This window comes from Ctenocephalides felis, unplaced genomic scaffold, assembly GCF_003426905.1.
Source record: "Ctenocephalides felis isolate EL2017-DRISC unplaced genomic scaffold, ASM342690v1 CF-g0.4_SCAFFOLD_03571, whole genome shotgun sequence".
NCBI classification, from domain to species: Eukaryota; Metazoa; Arthropoda; class Insecta; order Siphonaptera; family Pulicidae; genus Ctenocephalides; species Ctenocephalides felis.
Genome location: NW_020539725.1, coordinates 8,289,289 through 8,310,333, shown reverse-complemented (window position 1 = coordinate 8,310,333; position 21,045 = coordinate 8,289,289). Strand labels below are relative to the sequence as shown.

The 21,045-nt window shown below is 28.1% G+C and overlaps 2 protein-coding genes across 2 annotated transcripts; one reads left to right on the top strand and one right to left on the bottom strand.

Annotated features, from left to right (window-relative positions):
• Positions 1 to 16,588: 16,588 nt before the first annotated feature.
• Positions 16,589 to 18,359, top strand: LOC113384673 (39S ribosomal protein L21, mitochondrial-like). The gene is made up of 4 exons (XM_026622424.1): positions 16,589 to 16,734; positions 16,802 to 17,100; positions 17,933 to 18,089; positions 18,152 to 18,359. The coding sequence occupies exons 1-4, from the start codon at positions 16,650 to 16,652 to the stop codon at positions 18,250 to 18,252; spliced, it is 642 nt and encodes a 213-aa protein (XP_026478209.1). The 5' UTR covers positions 16,589 to 16,649; the 3' UTR covers positions 18,253 to 18,359.
• A 145-nt stretch (positions 18,360 to 18,504) lies between these two features.
• On the bottom strand, positions 18,505 to 20,283 carry LOC113385019 (CD63 antigen-like). The gene is made up of 6 exons (XM_026622819.1): positions 20,177 to 20,283; positions 20,030 to 20,099; positions 19,590 to 19,778; positions 19,357 to 19,527; positions 18,887 to 19,099; positions 18,505 to 18,811 (listed from the first exon to the last, which is right to left on the bottom strand). Exons 2-6 carry the CDS (start codon positions 20,090 to 20,092, stop codon positions 18,746 to 18,748), a joined length of 702 nt encoding a protein of 233 aa, XP_026478604.1. The 5' UTR covers positions 20,093 to 20,099; positions 20,177 to 20,283; the 3' UTR covers positions 18,505 to 18,745.
• Positions 20,284 to 21,045: the final 762 nt, after the last annotated feature.

Below are 21,045 nucleotides of genomic sequence, written 5' to 3'. Positions count from 1 at the left end.
TAATAATAAAAACACGCTAAAATTGTATAATAATAAATAATTATTTTTGAAGTGATTAATTAATAATGGTGAAGTGCTATTCATGTTCCATATATATTTTATATATTTTGCAGGCGAGACGAAATCGCCGATTACCTCTCCGAATTAGGTATACGTAATGCTACAGTTCACTGTGAATCACTTCAGGAACAATTAAATCATGGTGGTTTGGAAAGTGTTGTTGCAGTATTTGCCTCACCACCAAGCGGCATGGAGTTGCTTCGGGACCCATTGGAACTTATTTGTTACGGTTACGGAAATTTAGACTTGATGGAAAAACTTACCAGGTCATAAGTATATAATTTTAAAAATTTGATTTTGGTATTTATGTTTAAATTTCTATTGTTATTTAGGACTTTTTGTTAATGGATTGTAATGGATGGATACATTTTAGTTTCACGAACAAATAATTTGCAAAATTCGAATATTTTGTGTACGCAGAATTTTTATCATTAATCTTTTTAAAATAATTTTAGTTTAATTTTTTCAGCATTGACTAATAGTAAGCGCTATTTTTTTATTCATCGAATTTATATCAAAACAATGTCAAGTCTGCATAAAATTATAAATTTGTAGTGCACATAAAAGTTTTGAAATTATGTTTTTCTGTGAAAAAAAGAAAACGTTAAACTAAATTAACTTTTTTATATAGTTAATAATTTTCTACAAAACAGTTAGTTAAACTTGTTTATTAAGACTCTGAATTTCAGAGTAATCGTGTTCTATATATATAAAGATAAAAAAAGAATGGATTATTTTCCTATTTTTTTTTTCAAAAAATATATTAAAGATTGAATAGTTTTTTAAATTACAGGTAAATAATGTTTTGTTTTTCAATGTTTAATATATTTTTTGAAAAATTATATACGTATATACTTTCTTTAAGTTTTTTAATTTAATAGCAAAGTATGTGAAGCTTTTTAACTTTATATCAAACTATATAAAAAACAATATTTTTCTATATAAAAAATTATTTTTGACTAAATAAAGTATATATAATTATATATATATATATATATATATATATATAATTCCGGCCCAAAAATGATTTTCCGAAGCGATGTTCCAGCGCGTTCCGGCTCGACAACACCACTGTATATCTTATATAACTAGCTGTAAGTGGAATTCTGTCTTAAGGCAATTAAGGCATCGTGCCTTAAGGCAAATTGCTGGAACTTCCCGTATCATTTTTTTTTAAACGATTAACATTTTTGAAAAAAATTTACTTCGAAAAAATAAGATTTTTGAGAAACTATAAATTGGACAAAAAATTACTTTTTTTGAAAAAAAATTAAAAAAAAAAAAATTTTTTTTTTTTTTTTTTTTGGAAAAAAAAATGTTTTCTTTATTTTGACATATTTTGGAAGATCTAAACTTTCTTTTCAAAGCAATCGTACTGCTTTAACTGCATAAAGACGAAATTACAAAGCGCGTAAGCGCCGCGTCGCCGTCTAACGCATAAACATTGGTACGGAACCCATAGGACTGTAAACCAAATTCATACTTATTGTTAAAATCTCTATAAAATATCTGATAATTTGATGTGAATAAGTCTAATGATTATTTTTGACCGCCAAATGGCATTTTTTTTTTACTTTTTTCATTAGATCTCCGAAACCGCTAGACCTGCCTTTATGAAAATTTGATCGGTTGTTCACCTTGTCAATATAAGTAAAATGTTTTTTGAATTATTAAAATCGGACGCTCCGTTCTCTTAAAAACTGAGTTACCGTTTTCGGCACTTTTTGCCCCGTATCTTCGGAACGGCTAGACCTCCCTGCGCCAAAAACTAATCAGCACGTCTCCTTATCAATATAAATCGAATGTTTTTTGAATTATTCAAATCGGTTGATCCTTGTTCCCAAAATCGTCGACGAAAATTTGTATCCGCACATACATACACACACGTACATACATACACACACACACACACACACATACATCCATTTGACGTATGTAAATATAAACTGTAAAAAAATGTAAAAAAAACATAATTTAAAAACTTTTATATGCACTACAAATTTATAATATCATGCAGTCTTGACATTGTTTTGATATAAATTCGATGAATAAAAAAATAGCGCTTACTATTGGTCAATGCTGAAAAAATTAAACTAAAATTATTTTGAAATGATTAATGATAAAAATTCTGCGTACACAAAATATTCAAATTTTGCAAATTATTTGTTCGTAAAACTAAAATGTATAAATCCATCCTAAACGATTATTCGGATTTTGATAAATCTTTCTAAAGTTTGTTAAGGATTTTTTTAGGATGTATGTGATTATAAAAATATAGTAATATTGTAGAAATAAATAGAAAAAATTGCAAAAAACGACATGCCATTGTTTGACATTGAAAATATTTGAGACATTGTTCGGCATTGAAAACAAATGAAAACTGTCATCTGCCAAAAATTTCATTTTACTTATGAGCTAAGACATTATTAGAATATGTATAATATTGATTATGATTAAGAAAAATAAAATGTCTACATTATTATATAGAAAAAAAGAAATGGCACGCGGGCGCTCAGGAACCCAGGAGCGTCCCTGGTAATAATGTATAATAAATTATTTCTAAGAAAAATGTAATTTAGATATTATAATTACTAAAAACCAATTCAAATATTATACGAGATTATAAAAATTATAGAAAACACTATTGGTTCAATTATTTTGGATAAAAAAATCCAAGGTAATATTTTACTTTTACCGCGAATACTATATATAGTATTTTTTTCTGAATTTGTTATAACAATTGAAAAAACAACCCCTCGGCGAATCTTCTTTTAATTACGTTCTCTTCAAAATGTAAAATTTTTGGGTTGAAAAAATCTATATTATTGTTTAAATTAATATGCTCAGTTAACATTGTCTTAAATTGCTTAGGATTTTTTGAGTTATTTTTAAGTTGATGAAGGCGTTTACTCAGGTTTTGGCTAGTTTTACCGATATAAAAAAGTTCACAATTAGAGAAATTAATCTGATATACCAAGTTCCTGAGGCGGCCAGATTTAAACTTAGATTTAATTTGTGTAAAAATTGAACTAAGGGTTGTATCGCGATTACATACCAACAAAATGCCATATTGATTTTTTTCCACAAAAAATATAAATCTTTTACATACGGTAGGCAAATGACACCATAAATATATATATATATATATATATATATATAAAATATATATATACATCAAAATTAAACAAGTTAAAATTATATTAGGCAGGAAAATGAGCAAGAGGATGGCGAAAGGATGAAACTAATTTTATTAGAACAACAAGCGACTTTACGTAGTGCTATGTCTTTGCCACAGGTACAATGTATTGATTAATTACCCAATACTATTTTTTTATACTGATATACTTATATAATAAAGCTATGTGTATCTTAAAAAAATATTGGGTACATAAGTATACATGTAATGAAATATTTGTATAACGATCTTCAGGTTCAATTTGTAATTTATGAAACTCATTCCAATAATGAAAATGAAAATGATATCCTGGTAAATCTAACTCTGGAAGAAGTTAACAAAATAATGAAAATAGAGCAAATGACTGAAGACATAAAACAAAAGCCTGGAATGCATGGTGATAGCAGCGAGGAATCATACAGTTATTGTGAATCTTTGACTGGTTTGTAATAGTATTTAATTTGCGTGACAATAACGGCAAGTAGATTAGGCCACAGCTTTAATGAAAATTATGTTTGAACAAACAATTTTACTAATACGAATTATTGAAAACAGAGCATGATGAACCTCTTGTTGTTTATTATTTTTAGCGTCTATGACTATTCCGAAGCTGAAAATAATCTTAAATAATTTTGACTAATGTCTGTGTGAGTACAATTTAGATTAGATAAATTTAGATTGGGCTATTTGTGGTTTTATTATATAAAAACTTACATCTTAGCTCATTGATGACTTAAATATGTTATAAGAAACAATAACTTATTAATCTTATTAACTTCCCGTAGGGTAAGGTATTGTAAGCGTCCAAAAATCGAAATTGAAAATTTTTACATTTCTCGACGTTTTGAAGGTTTCTGAAGATTTTGGCATACCTCAGAAAAAAATGATGTGTGTGTGTATGTGTGTATGGATACAATTTTTCGTCCACGTTTTCGGGCGCACGGATCAACCGATTGGAATGGTTCATAAAACATTCGATTCCTATTGATAGGAAGATGTGTAGATTAGTTTTTGGCAAAGGCAAATCCAGCCGTTTCGGAGATACGCAGCAAAGAGTGCTGAAAATAGAAATTGAGTTTTTGAGAGATCGGAGCATCCGATTTGAATGACTCAAAAAACATTCAATTTGTAATGACGGGGAATGAATGGTGATTAGTTTTTGGCAAAGACAGGTCCAGCGGTTTCGGAGATACAGAGCTAAATGTGCAAAAAATAACAGTTTTTGAGAAAACTAAGCCTCCGATTTGAATGATTCAAAAAACTTTCTGCTTGTTTTAACAAAATAATTTCTTTTGGAAAAAGAATTTTTTGTTTTTTTTGTTTCAATTTTTTTTTTCAATTTTTTTTTTCAAAAAATATTTTTTTTGTATATAGAAAATAATTCTGATTTTAATTGTAATATTGACTTAAGTTAATTTACTTTAAACAAATATTTTCAACTTTGCAATTCAGTTTAAAATAATTCTTATAAATATTAGACAATGTTACAGTATTTATTTATAATAATCTATTTGAAAACATTTAATATTCTTCGAACATTTCATTACGGTACGGGAAGGTCCAGCAATTTGCCTTAAAGCACGATGCCATACTAGTTTTCAAAAAAACCACTAGTTTTTTTATAAATTGTCGTACTTATAAATAACATAAATTCATTATTTAATTTTTGCCTCATACAAAGATTTTTTAGTGATGGTTTTACGCAAAATTTAATTTTTTATGATTATAAAGAAGTAAAATATATCTGAAAATTAGATCTTGTATTGTTTTAATCTTTATAATTATTTCAAAAATTAATTTATCATAATTAATTGCAATTTACAGATCGCAACCCAGATGAAAATAATATTGCAGATTACTATTTTGAAAAATCTGAATTGCCAGACTTATGCCCACAACAGGTAAAACATACTCTTATTTTCTCACATTTGCCAGGCACTTAGATAAAATAAATAGAGAAGCCAGAGGCTGGTTGTGACAATTTTTTTTAAATTAATATATCTGAAGATCCCAACCCATATTACATCTTACAAACTATAACCCAATTTTCTTCACATGAATCTGTATATAATTCTGCTATGTTACAACTAGCCCCAAGGTTTTGTTTCAACTAACCCAGGTGTATTTTTTTTACATTGATCAAGATAACTATTTAAAATTTAGCAATCACAAAAATTGTTACAATTATATATACTTTAAAATTATTCGATAATAATAACTCAAAACCAAATTTTATGACAGATCAATCTGTCAAAAATGATGGGCCTGCACATTTCTGTTTATTGCGTTGGCCTGCGGGTCAGTAGCTATGTCAATATTATTCAGGCAGGACGGTGTACATGTCCAATCGGGACAAAAAATTATTTTAAATTTTTTTAAGATTCTATTGATAAACGCGTGTTACTAGTTACTCCCGTTAAATATGGCCCCTAGTTTCCTTACATATATAATAGGCATGTTTTTATTATTAAAGCACGGTTGCTTGCGCCCAGAAGAGGAAGGATGTTATTTTGCATTATTACAACGTAAAAAAATAACTCAGCCGGATGTTCCGCTTGCAATTCGTAGCAGCGGAAGTGAAGGTAGCGTGGCGAGCGCGCCCGCTGCATCTGGTCGCCCGCAGCAGGATAGGAAAACCAAAACTTTCTCTCCAGAAAAGAAGAAACTGAGACCATTGCGGAAATCACAAATGGAACAGGTCAAAATTAACTAAAAGTAGCAAATTTGATTAATTACGCAGTTATTGAAATTCTTTAAAACTATAATTGTTAACAGTCAAATTTTATTAACTTCCCGTAGAAGAAGTTTATGTTTTCATAAAAAATCCGATTCGCTAACTTTGTTTTCTCGACATTTCAAGCCATTCTGAATCGAATGGGACCAAATTTAGAAAAAATATTTGTGTGTGTGTGAACAGATTTTTTGCCGTAAATAAAAGATTTCTCAAAAACAGCTAGACCAATTTCAAAAATTTAAAAGAATTCGATGTATCTCTATGAGGACCGTCCTTTATCAGTTTTGCGCTACGATCGGCCGAACCGTTTCTTTGTAAATCGCAGAAAAGTGAAAAAAATAAAAGTCGATTTTAAAAAATCAAAAACCGTTTGAAAAATTGGTTGGGATTTGACCTGATTAGTTTTTAGTAAAGATCGACCAAGCCGTTTTCTAGTTAAATTTTTTTTTCAACGATTTTTTCGTTTTATAGGTCATACTAAAATATTACGGCCCTACGACAAGTCGTTTTATTTTAAAAATTCGTCAAAGTTTGCATAAATTAGTATCGTTTTTTTGGCGTTTGTCAAAATTAGACCTTTCATCGACGTCTACTCAAAAACACCTGAACCGATTTCAGAAATATAAAAGAAAAATGGCTAGCCATTTGATGTACCTCGATGAGGATTATCTTTTCTCAGTTTTGTGCGACGATCGGCCGAACCATTTCGTTGTAAATAGCTGAAAAGTGAAAACAAAATCGTCCACGTTTTAGCTCTCAATTCTGAACCGATTTAAAAAAATCAAAAACATTTTGAATGATATTGGTTGGGAATGATACTGATTAGTTTTTGGTAAAAATCTACCGAGCTGTTTTCTTGAAATTAACTGTTGAAACAAATTTTTTTGCCGATTTTTATGAACCATTTTTTGCAATAGATATCGTGGTCTTATGAAACATACTAAAATGTTACGGCTCCACGACAAATAGTTTAATGGTAAAAATTCATCAAAGTTTGAGAAAATATAGTCAAAATTTGTGTCAAAAGTTGTTTTTGTGATGTGATGAGTCAAACATTATCCAATCATTAAAATTTAAAATAATAAGCTACAATTTTATGGCATACTAGCACGTGTCTGTGCAATATAATTAATATAATTACAGTTAATTTAAATGTGTTTGAGAAAATTCTATATATTTGTTACATTTAATCTACCAGTTTTCTTGTATTCTAGTCTACCTGCCTAGATTACTTTTTGTTTACCTCTCTACCTGTCTACCAGTTCACCAGTCAACCTGTTTGTCAGTCAACCAATTCACCAGTCCACTAATTTACCAGTCCACCAATTTACCTGTCGACCAATTTACCTATCAACCTGTTCATCAGTCTACCAATTTAGCTATCCACCAATTTACCTGTTCAACAATTTGTCTACCAATTTGGCATATTGATGGACAGGTAAACAGATAAATAGATAGATAGATAGATAAGTAGACAGATGATCAGGTAAACAGGTATATTGGTAGATGGGCAAACTGGTGTTCAGGTAAATTGGAGGGTTTGTAAAATGATAGGCAGGACAACTAGTAGATAGACAAATACGAGACAGATAAACAGGTTGACAGGTAAACTGGTAGACCTGTGGAACGGGTTGATAGGTAAATTGGTTGACAAGTAAATAAAGACAACTTGTTTAGGTTTAGGTAAAAAAAGACAACTTGTTTATTAAATTACCATTTTACCGGCCTATCAATTTACTTGTCAAGCAATTTACCTTCTCAGTGGTGTAACTTTATTTTTTCGAAATAACGTCGGAGATTGATAGAAGAACTAATTGTGAGAAAAAAATTTTTCATAAAACTTTCAAAAAATCAGATACTTTACGTTTTTTGCGTTTTTCATCGTTTTTTTTGCAAATATTTCCAAAAATATACATTTTAACGAAAATCATGTAATGGATAAAATTATGCCAAATAAAATTTTAATAAATTGGTGTTTTATAAAGTGTTTAGGAAAAATATTAAGCTAGATATGAAAGATATTAAGATTTAATTGTTGTACTTAAAGCAATCAAGCGGCAAGGTACGTGTTACATTTTATACATTTCAGTGAAATGTGATTTTATAGTTCTTAAGGGGTTGCTTCACTGTATTTTTTTCGAAAAACCAAAAAACATTTTAGGCTTAAAATATACTTTAAACCTTTTAGTATATGAGGAAAAATATTTATACCTAAAACTTTCTTTTTAACTTCCCGTAGGGTAAGTTATAGTAATCGCAAAATAATCGAAAATGAAAATTTTTATATATCTTTACTATTTAAAGGTTTCTGAATATTTTTGCATACTTTAGAAAAAATAGCTGTATGTGTGTGTATGTGTGTATGTGCGTGTGTGTGCGGATGCAAATTTTTGTTCGACGATTTCGGGAACACCGATCAACCGATTTAAATAATTCAAAAAACATTCGATTCGTATTAATAAGGAGACGTGTTGATTAGTTTTTGACAAAGGCAGGTCTAGCCGTTCCGCAGATACGAGGAAAAAGTGCAAAAAATGGTAAGTTAACCGCTTACATAACCGCTAATCGCGCTTACATTAATACCTAATTTTAACGGAGATTCGACAACTTTGCCAGCTTTTATATTAGCATGTTAGCAAAAGATTTGACGGAAAGCAAAGCGAAAAAATTACTTAACATTATGAGATTATTAGCTAGAATTACCAGAGATATTAACTAGAATGCAATTTGTAAAATTTGATTCTTGCAACGATTTAAAATATTACTTAACGCAACAATATGCAACTGAAAGATCAATACCTAACTTAATCACTGAACTAAATAGTTTGAGACAGAGACATAACGAATCGGTAAAAAAAAATCGGCGATAAAATAGAAGAAATTTTAAGACAGATTTACTACTGTAACATAACTATGATAGGACAAATTGGAATAAAAGTTTTTGAAAACGGATTAAAAGAACCACTTAGAAACCTAGTTAAATGTTGCAGATTTAATGATATTACAGATGCTGTAAATTTCGCTGTTGAAGAAGAAACGACGAATCAGACTTTTTCAAATACTGCTTTTTCAGAAAATAGACCGAAATACTTAAATTGTAATCAAAGTACATTTTCACAAAATTTTAAACCAACTGAACAAAATTTTAATAGACAATATTATAGACAAATTATTATAACTGAATGTAACGATCCGAATTGTAGAGTATCTAACAATAAAACTAATTTTTCAAATTCTAGTAATACTAACATGACGCAGCTACAAGCAACATGTAATTTCGCATACTTACAAAAAATATGATAAACTCAATGAACGCACATACACAAAGTACGATAAACACAAAATATGACAATAATGAGCAAATTACTTATTCACAATCCCAATTTCCAATACCTTCATCATCATCAAAAAACGATCCCGTTACAGTAAATCAACAAAACTGAAAATCATGAAATAATTCAACTAATGACACCAAATACGAAAAATGATTTGTCAAAATTTTTAATAGATACAGGAAGCGACAGGAACTTGATCAACTAAATTTAGATTCAATAATATATCAACATTTGCAAACAGAAATATCGGGAATCACAAACGATAGAATCAAAACTTTAGGCGCAGTTTATTTAGAATTTCACCGCTGCCACCAAATAAATGTTGGTGTTCAATTAGCTTTTCTCTTCATCAACCGATTTTGTGAGATGTTATAGTATATATCAAAATAAGTTTAAATTAAACATAATATTTTTTATGTAATTATTTATTTTCTCACACTTTTATTTAGTTTAAGTGACTTCCCTTGATTTTGAATATGATCAATAGAATTTCTTTATATGTGTGAGTGCAAGTCAAGTTATTTTCCATTCGGATTTTATTACCCGTTGGGAATTACTGCGATGTGTGCAGTTCATCGATAAAAGTTGATTACAATGTTGACTATTCTTATGATTGAAAGTGATTTTATTGTAAGGTAAATGTATTAAAAATACTTTATAATCCTTTAATATTAAACACGTTTTCTAGCGATAAAATGACTCAATGTCACTTCATACATAAAGGGACCTTCGGGGGGTGGTGGAGGAGTGCAAATTGTTTTCGCTTTTGAATTTAAGGGTAACAGTAAAAAATTAAGAAGTTACACTCTTATTTCCTCTCCATTTACTGCACTATAGCTGTATATTGGAGCTGGTCCGTAAATATTGCGTGTGAAATAAGTTTCATAAAAAATGAATAAATGTTGATTCTATTTAAAAAAGAAAAAATACATATCATTTTAGATGGTCCGCTTATCTATGCCAACTCCAACAATGATGTTAAATCGTGCTCGCCAGATTCAGAAGAAAATGGATTTGGTATGCACTGGTCGACCTGATTGTCCTAAACATACCCAGCCAATAAAACTCCCGGATGGAAAGATTGTTACTTTACATGGTCAGCATATCATTTAATAATTGATACAAGTAAATTCTTGGCTTTAGCTTTAAACAAGCTTTAGCTCGTATTTTATTTTATAAATCGCTTAATTTTTAATCTTAATCTTAACATAAAATTCACTTACGTTAGAAAATTCTATTGCATGTTCAACTAAATTGAAAGCTAACCGATTTTGATCTAAGATCTATGAGAAATGACAAGAAATAAACAAATAAGTATAGTAAATTCAATAATTCAAAAAATATTTTATTAGCTTGTGGTAGTGAATGCAACAAGAGTTCTCCTGCAGGAAAATTAACAGAAGAAGAACGCGAGGCGCTATTGCGCAGATTGATGACACCAACAGCTGCTACACTGCTCCGCATGGTACATGGTGCTTCCCACCCAGTTATGTCGCCGCAGGTAGTAACTCTTTTAGTTGATATAGTGACATGTTCATATTTTCATATAATTTTGTCAGTAAATATATAAATTTGAATTATATAACCAATAAGTGAAAATAAATAATTGTGTAAAATAACTTATATTTTCAGGAATTGATATTAGTGCGTTTAGCTCGCCGATTGCAAGCTGTGCAACACACACAGCAAAACGGAGGTCCTTTGCGCAATTCTATTGTTCCATGCACCCATACTCGTTGCCCACCGCCAACCCCTGCTGAAAATGCTGTTGCTTGATTTGAATGTCATTCAATTTTTATGTACTATTGTGATGTGTTTGTGGAAGATAATTTTACACTCCTTATAACTCAAAATTATATTTGGATAATATGCAAAAAATTCAAAATAAACTTTAATTTCGCGCAAAATTATTCAAAATATAAAGTATGACAAAAAATATAATTTGTAGCAAGTATTGTTAAACACATATTCGACATTTGAATAGAGTTAGATAACTAAATATGGATTCTGTTATTCCTGCATTTTGAATGAATATTATAATTTGATAGTTTCATATATGTTTTAAAAACTTTGAAAATTTCAAAATAATCCTTGTAACATTTGAAAACTGAATAACATTTTTAAAAAATCGCAAATATTTAAAAAATCATCAAAACTTTGGAAAAACTCTTTAAAAAATACTAAAAGTGTAGACTACTAAATTATAAGTCTCTTACGCAAAGGTTTATAATTTTTAATAAAAATATTGATACATTTTTTTACAAAAAATGTAATTTTAAGAAAAACTATTTTTAATTCAATTCTTTAAAATTTTAGTTCGTTTAAAAATTTTTGACAAAGAAATATTTGAAAAATTAAAAAAATCGAACTTTCAAAACTAAAACAATATTTTCTGTGTCAAAAGTTATGTTAAGTCATATTAATATGAACGTAATTTTTTTAATTAATTTTTGATCATTCTAGATTTGGTACATAAAAATTAGATATAATTGATTTTAAATTTATTTAGAAAATCGAGGCGATTCGCGGGATCATAATCAAATATTTTCAGATTTTCAAGTATTTCCAACGTATGTGTAATATTAATATTTGAGATTTGAAACATTTTACTTATTTCTTATGCGATGATTTATTCTATTGGGAAAATCGTACCAAGAGAGCAAAAAAAAACTAGCCTTACATTTTCAAAAATAACACTAGACTTATTCACAATAGCACCGCAAACTACTCCTTATCGATATCGAAAAGGCCGAATTGTATTCATCTTTACTTTCCCATCAGAATCAGAGAATCAGATTGTTGTTTTAAAGTTATATTTTTAACGTATTTTAAGAGTATTGTCCAAGGATCAGTAAAAAATGCAAAGAACATATTTATTGAACTATATTGAGACAAAGAAAAACTAATTATATTTGTATCTGTATTATTTATGCACAGTTAATAATCAAATTTAGAGTATGGTCACCATTATCTACAAAAAAACCTAACAATCTTTATTCCAAAGTAAATTTTGCTTCCGTTGTTCATATTTGCTCTATTTCCATAAACTTAACCACACATATCTTCAAGTTTCTTCATCAGATGCGAATCATTCGCAACAAAAACAAAAGTGATAATTCAATTTTTCGGAATAAATAAGCCATTTTCTAAGCACTGATTTCCCATTTTCTCTTTTTTTCTATTATAATTTGAATCTATTTGTTTTGTCAATAATGCTTAACAATATTTGATCTTTCGCGGAATTAAACACTAGATATTTTTTTTCTCGATTCCACGTTAACTTCAAACGAAGAAAAAATGCAATAAAATAGATTAAGCAATAAGCAGAACAGTAAATTCCTAATTTGCAGAGTTATTAATCGGTTAATTGTTTCTACTGACACCACATTGCAAACTAAATATGCTTCGTATCCATCGTTAAGTCATAGATTGTTTATTATAATCTAAGTATTCTTGATTTTATATTTAAATAAATATAGCGCCCCCCCCCCTATAATTTTACCTATTTTAACAGTTTAACATTTGAATTATATAAATATTTACATATTTTTTAAAAATTAATTTTTAATTATTCTGGATTTAGTACGCAAAAATTAGATATAATCTAAAATCGTATAAAATACATTGATTTTAAATTTATTTGGAAAATCGAGGCGATTCGCGAGTTGATTGGAATCAAATATTTTTAATTTTTCAATTATTTTTAACGTATGTGCAATATTAATATTTAGATTTTAAAACATTTTACTTATTTATTTTGCGATTTATTCCATTAAGCAAATCATGCTAAAAGAGCTAAAAAACTAGAATTCATAACACTCGTATTTCATGTTGGATTTTTCAAATTTTAATTTAATTTAATTTTTCATTATTTACAATATCCAAAATTGCGTCGTGAACGTCTCCTTATTGATATCGTAAGAGCCGAATTGTATTCATCCTTGCTTTCCCGTCATATTCAGAGTATCAGATTGTTGATTTAAAGTTAAATTTTTAACGTTTTTTCAAAGTATTGTCCAAAAATCAGTAAAAAACGCAAAGAAATTACACATTTCTTAAACTATATTGAAAAAATAACTAATTATATTTGATGTGTATTATTTCTGCATAGTTAAATTATTAAATTTGGAGTATAGACACCACTTAATATAAAAAAAGCCTTTAGATTTTCGTTCCAAAGTAAACTTTGTTTCCATTTTTCATATTTGTTCCATTTTCCTAATCCTCACCACGCATGTCTTCATCATCCAATTCAGTTCATCATATACGAAACATTTGCAACAAAAACAAAGTTGCAATTCAATTTCTCGGAACAAACATGCCATTTTCTAAGCACTGACTACCCATTTTTTCATTTTTCCTATTACATTTATATGTTTATATTTTTTAACAAGTACAGTTTCAACTAAATCAGCTCGCAATTTTTCGTCAATAATGCCCAATAATTAATTTAATCTTTCGCAGGTTTGGCCTTATGGGATTGAACACTAGATAATTTCTTTTTTGATTCCACGTTAACTTCAAATAAAAAAAAATAGCAAAATAAATATGCTTTTTGTGTCTCCGTATCCCTAGTTAAGTTAGATTGTTTATTATAATTTATTAAGTATTCTAAATTTTATATAATTAATAAAACATATAAATAATGTATTATAAATTTAATTTCCGAAACACGTTTTGGCGCTCCCTAAGGCGAGCGCCCGCATTTTTTGCATGCATCGCATGCAAGGCAAGACTGGCCCTGTATTTATATGTTTATATTAGGGTGGTCCTTAATTTGGACATTTTCGAATTTCCTTGCTCCCAAGGGCTCAAACGGTTCCAAATTGATAAAAAACAATTCTATGAAAGTTTTACCTCTTAATATTAACTTTTAGATAGTGCGTAATTCAATCAAACTTCATATGGAAATAGCATGGAAAAAATTTTGAAAAAAAAAATAATTTAGGTATAACTTAGCGACAAATGAATTAAAAGTGAAAATTCGTGTCATTTTTTGGTAAAAATTCGACGCTCTGCAAATTTTTTTCATGCTATTTCCATACAAAACTTTGATTGAATTGCGCTCTATCTAAAAGACAATATTAAGAGCTAAAACTTTCAGAGTTTTGTTTTTTATTAATTAGAAACAATTTGAGCCCTTGGGAGCAAGGAAATTCCAAAATGTCCATATTAAGCACCACCCTAATATATATATATATATTAGTGATGTGCCGACTCGAAAAATTCCCGATTCGAATGATTCGAATCAGAAAAAAACCTGATTCGAATCATGATTCGAATCAACTCGAATCAAGTATATATATGGACAAAAAAAATGATGGATGTATTAATTTAGTAAAAGTGATCCAAATTTATAATCAAAATTGTCAGTTTAACCAATATAACCGACAAAGTAGAAATTGTAAACATAAATCACTATCAAAAAGTATATTCTGAAAATTATTAAAAATGATGTAGTTTTGAGGACGGCTAAAACATATCTTCAAATTAATTTACAATAATAGGTTACCAAACAATTGTGCATCACTAAAGCATATAAAATAATATTTGGAATCATGGGTCGATTGTTTATTTTACTATGTAATCAGTAAAGGATCGCATCTAAACTGAGAGCTGAATGTTAATTTCATTAATGTGAATTTGCCATTACTTACATAATTAGAAGTTAACATATTATTTACTGACTTTCTGGTGTTTAGTAATTGTTTCAAAAGAGAATTATATTGAAAGATTCCCGAAACTCGTTTCATAATTTCGAGTGGTTTATTCTGATAACATTTAAAATCTAAAACACTTAATTATTATCAAAATTGGGTATTGATATTTCACGAACAAAATCGCTCTCAGCTCTCCGTAAAATAAATAAACACGCAAGAACGACGACGCATTGTATCGCCCATACGGTTAACTCATATCGCTCGAACGGCTTGAAGTCGGGATGATTCGAATCAGAATTGAAGTCGGAATAACTCGTAACGCCGCTTGATTCGGTTTGGCTCATGAAGTCGGAACAACTCATATCGCCGCTTGATTCGGTTTGAGTCATATGAAGTCGGATGATATAGTTAGTCGATGAACGCGGTTAAAGTCACACAAAGACGATTGGAGTTGGCTGATACATTTAAGCATATTAAAGTCGGGTGGCTCGCATGATTTAATTCATTATTTATTTTTTATATTTATGATATTTATTTTTTATATTATTATAATATTGAATTAAATTAAAACATTTTTTTATATTTATATTTATGAAAATTTTTATATTTATGAAAAATTTGTGTTAATACATATTTTATCACAGTAAATATTTCGCGGCTTGATGCGAGTTGATCCGAATCAAGTAAAATCTGATTCGAATCAAGTCGTTAAAGGCTTGATTCGAATGATTCGAATCACTTGATTCGACTTGGCACATCACTAATATATATATATATATATATATATATATATATAATATATATATTTATATATATCTTATATATAAATCTTAAATATAAAATTATTTTGTAATGATGTATGAATTGATACTCCTCCTAAACGGTTATTCGGATTTTAATAATTCTTTTTAGAGTTTTTGACGGAAATTTTCAAGGTGTGGGGAATTATATAAAATTATAGTAATATTGTAGAAATAAATGGAAAATATTGCAAAAAAACAACATATCATTGTTTGACATTGAAAACATTTTGACATATAAGAATTGTCATCTGCCAAAAATGTCGGTTTACTTAAAATCATTCAGCTAAAATACAAAAAGAGTAATAAAAATAAAGTAACAAAAAAAAATACAGAATACAATATATATATATATATATAATATATATATATATATATATATATATGCCAAGAGTTTATACCAAAATCGTTTTCAAAACCATTTTGTTTCAAAAATCGATCGCCATATTGAATCTATCGGTCATCATTGAATCATTTAATTAACACATTTTTACGTGTGTTACCTCCAATCAGGAACTAAACATTTGTAAACCATATTTTTTTATTAAAAACACGCCTCAAAAAATATATTAACAAATATAAATAACTTTCAAACAGCACAGTAAAATAGCGAATTCAAAGCAAATACAAATTAAATTTCAACAAACGAAAATGATGTTTCCATACTTACCAACATGAAAGATTAGACTGCCGCACTTTTATCTATGGTCGCACTCATAGATAAGTAAACATTGGGTAGGCATTGGGTCTTTATGCTTACTTATCTGTGGGTCCCTCTCTCCGAGCCCTATGTAGCCTTGACAGTATAATAATATGCTATGTAGGCAGAGGCAGTGACAGAAGTGTTATGAATTTACAGAGTTAAATTAATTAGTAGGAAATATAATGTTTGCGCAAAAGTTATTATCTAGCTCCATCCATTATCTCAACACTCGATTAGCAAGCACATTTGTACAAAATGTTGTGCCTGGTATGCAAAGGAATAATTATTTAATTCCTTGTAGGTTATGTAGCTTTATAAAAATTTTTATTTTTAGCTGCCAGTAGTTGCAGTATATTACTACACCAGCATGCAGCAAATTATAAATTTCCATCTGTTAATAATAGTCTGATATATAGAAAATACTGCACAAATAATGCCCTAGAGCCAATGAAGAGTATCTCGAATAATACAGTAATAGAAAATGTGAATCATTTAACAACGAACTGCGAAGAAGGACGACTGTTTGCCATTGTCCACATATGTGGTAAACAATTTAGAATAGTTGAAGGGGATATTATAGTTATTGAGGGTTATTGGCCTCCGGACATCGGTGATAAAATAAGCTTAGACAAGGTAAGCTTGGTAATCGATAACAATTAGAAAAGTTCAGAGTTTAACTCCATAAAGTAATGTAAAGATCATTAACATATTTTCTGCAAGCTATACCTACATACATTGATGTTTAAATAAAAGAAAAACAATTTTTTTTGTAAATAGTTACTTGAGTTGTACTCAAGTATTATTGATCATAATTTTTATGAGTTTTTAATTTCAATACTTCAAAGTTTCTTAACAAGTGGACATGCTATTTGCCCGAAATATAAAAATAATTATAAACAAAAAATTAAATAAATAATTTCCTTGGCAAGAAGAGGCTTTTAGTTGAGAAAATAGAATCACAAATATTACTTCATAATGAAACTATACTATACTAGGTTGTAACAATTTTCATATTTTTATCAATCATTATTTATAAGCCATAAAAGAACTTGATTAATTGTTCAAATGGCCATAAACAGTGAATTTTATTAACAGAGATAATAGTTTTTTTGTGATTTGAGATATTAGAAATAATATTAGTAAAATACATGAAAAAGCAACTCAATGCTTTTGAGAAATACTGTTTATGTAAGATTATGTGACTGTTGGTGCTAAGTTTGGCACCAATTTCCATACAATATTACAATATAAAATAAGCATCAACTATCTTACTACTATATATAGTAGGTATTTATAAATAACCCATTATTGACACATTACAAATTTGCATATGATTAGGCATTTAACATATGTTGGACATAGCTTTTAAATTTTGTTCAATGATTCACAGTATAAATGAAATCCTTAAATGTCCTAATTGTTCAGTAAGCCATGGATTTGCATTGATTTAAATTTTATATTGTAGATACTATTAGTAGGCAGTGCTGATTTTTCCCTTATAGGCCGTCCACTTATAAAGAAAGGTTTAGTAAATGTCACAGCTACAGTAATAGAAAAGACATTATCGCATACCAAGACACATTTTAAGAAAAAGAGGAGGAAGCAATATATGAGAATAAATTGTAAGACACATTAGCAGAATATAATTTTATTACATAACACATTTCTAATTTATTTATTATAGTTTATAGAAGCCAACATACCATGCTACGTATAAATACTATTGAAGTTCAAGATCAAGTTAATTCCAGTAAAGAAATAATAAATGAAATCAATCTTTACTAATTACTTTTAAGTGTGTAGATTAAGTAGTTTATTAAAGAAAAATGTAACACAAGCTTATAGCATATATATGGACATTGCGAATGATATAAATAAATAAAATGTGAGTATCACAGATGAATAAAACATCAGATAATATGTTGTTTTTGGTAATGTCATTAATTGTTGAATCAATATCGTTTAACCATTTTTTCCTCATTTTGAAAAATGCAGAAAATTATTTTCCTTCACATTTAATATTTTAAAAACAAGTTTTGACACAAAAAAATATTTTTATATAATGCATCATATATTCAAATTTATTATAATGATATACTTAATATAAAAAATATTTCAGAGATTTAACATAGGTTCATATTCTAAATATATATAAATAAGTTTTGAGATTTGAATAATAAGTATAGATTAATTTTATGCACAGATAAAGAAATATTCATTTCTATATTTGAATAATACATATTTCTTGATAAACTTTGGTATGTGATTTTTTTTCTCCTTAAACAGTCTCATACTCCCTTCTTATTGATTTTGCAAGACTACAAGCAAATATAACACCAAGTACCTATAATAAAATAGATTGTATTATACCATATACTACAAAATATATCATCTCTTATCAAAAAAAAAAAAAAAAAACCTGAACGAAGGCTATTCCTACACCAACTCCACCCAAGATGAGAGCTTTATTTTGCAGAAAGTCTAATAATGTAGGCATACAACCATGTTTATGAGCTTGAGCAATATTGCATTCAAAATCACTTTGGAGCTCATCACAGCAGGATTTTGGAATTGTGTCATTATTAAAAACTTTTTTCCAGTCACTTGGTCCATTCATACCACAGCAATCGAGCTGAAAAAAAAGTTTTAAATAAAAATAATTTTTGAACCAATTATGTAGTAGAACCTGCTATAACAGTCTTGAAACTTATTAAAAATTTAGGTAAAAAAGTACTAAAAAAATAGGTAAAAATAGATTATAAAAATTATATTGTTATTGCTCTTTTCAATGACAGATTAACCCTTTCCAACCCTCACACTACAAATTATATATATATATATATATATATATATATATATATATATATATACTAATGGAAAGATACTTACATCTTCCTGGATAACGTCCCATGTTGCACGTGTTTGCTTATCATCAATATAGGAATTCATACTGGTATTAAAATTATTTTCCAAGGTTTCAGCAAGTTCACCATGCTTTATATAGCCAGCTATTCCAGCAGATAATTCCAATATAAATATACCAATGAGAAATACTGCAAACTAAATAATTTTTTATTATATGTATTCCAATGATCTTTAAATTTAAGACTACAAACGCTTACGGTATAGATCATGCAATTACTCTCCTTCACAGCACCACAGCATCCGAAGAATGCGATAACAAACGCAATTGCGCCAATTACAATAAGCAAGACAGGAGCTGACCAGACACTAGCATTTACAAATTCAGAATAGTGGTGAAAAGATGATTGGATTAGGGCTCCAACAATAAGAATGGTAAGTCCTGAAAGCTATAAAAATGTAATATATATACAAATTCATTATATAAATTGATGTTCGTTCAGTAATGTAAAAAGTTACAGAATAAGTAACTCATTTGTGAAATGTTCGTTTCACATATTACAAATACATATGTCAAACAGAATGAGTCACTGTGAAAAAAATTATTGGATAAATCAATTGATTTTTTATCATACATAATAAAATAAAGAATATGTTTAATAAAATGATATTCTTTTTAACTAGAATAATGAATACTTACAGCAAATATTAAATTGAAGCAGAACAATAAATACTTCACGCACGTCATGCCAGCTGACACCATTTTGATGCTTCGAATTAAATGTTTTTTATAAGATCTCACTAATATTATTACAATATAATAAATATGATGCAATTAAATCATTACCTGGTATTTAAGTTGATAATTAATAACGATTATTAACAATAAAACATGTAGATCTCAATCTCAATGCGCAAAACAGTATTACTCATAGATACGTGTGAAGTAGGATGTTTATCATGTTTGTCATCAATTTACTCAGACAGATATCCCATAACCGTTATAATTGAAATAGTATCGACAGACAACTGTAAAGCATTAAAATATTTGAACTTAAAATAAAAATTATATTAAAATATATGCATATATATATATATATATATATGTGTATATAGTGTACTTGAATTAGCATTATTAATATAATAATAATAATATCTGAGAAGTTGAATGTTTAGAAGAAAATATTATATAACAATAAGTGAAGTTCAAAGGCAGTTTAGTATACTGTTAGAATTAATACTGTTAGAATTATTTAATAATTTATAGTATTTATATATATATAGTAACTATAAAATTGATATAGTTATGAAATCACTAATTAAAACAATCTTAATCTATAAATAATTGGTAATCAAATACTTTCTACTTCTTGGATTCTGACAATATTTACGTATAATTTGAATTAAATATTATCGAAACACTGATACTTTTGCTTATTCGCAAAAATATACAATTTTAAATTTTGTTCAAACTCAAATGTCAAAATAAAGATCATATGATATTTAGGAGATTTATTTTTTAGAAGTAATTACTTTCCTAAAAGTGAATTGAAATACAAATCGTTATTAGAAACAACTAAAAAAGTAAAACATATGTGAAAAATGTTAAAAAGACTTGTGTGTTATTTATAGATTTATAAAGAAGAATTTTGACTCAAAAAATTATTCGATTTAAAGTTCACTAAAACAATTTTTCTTTTTCTTTCTGGGATTACC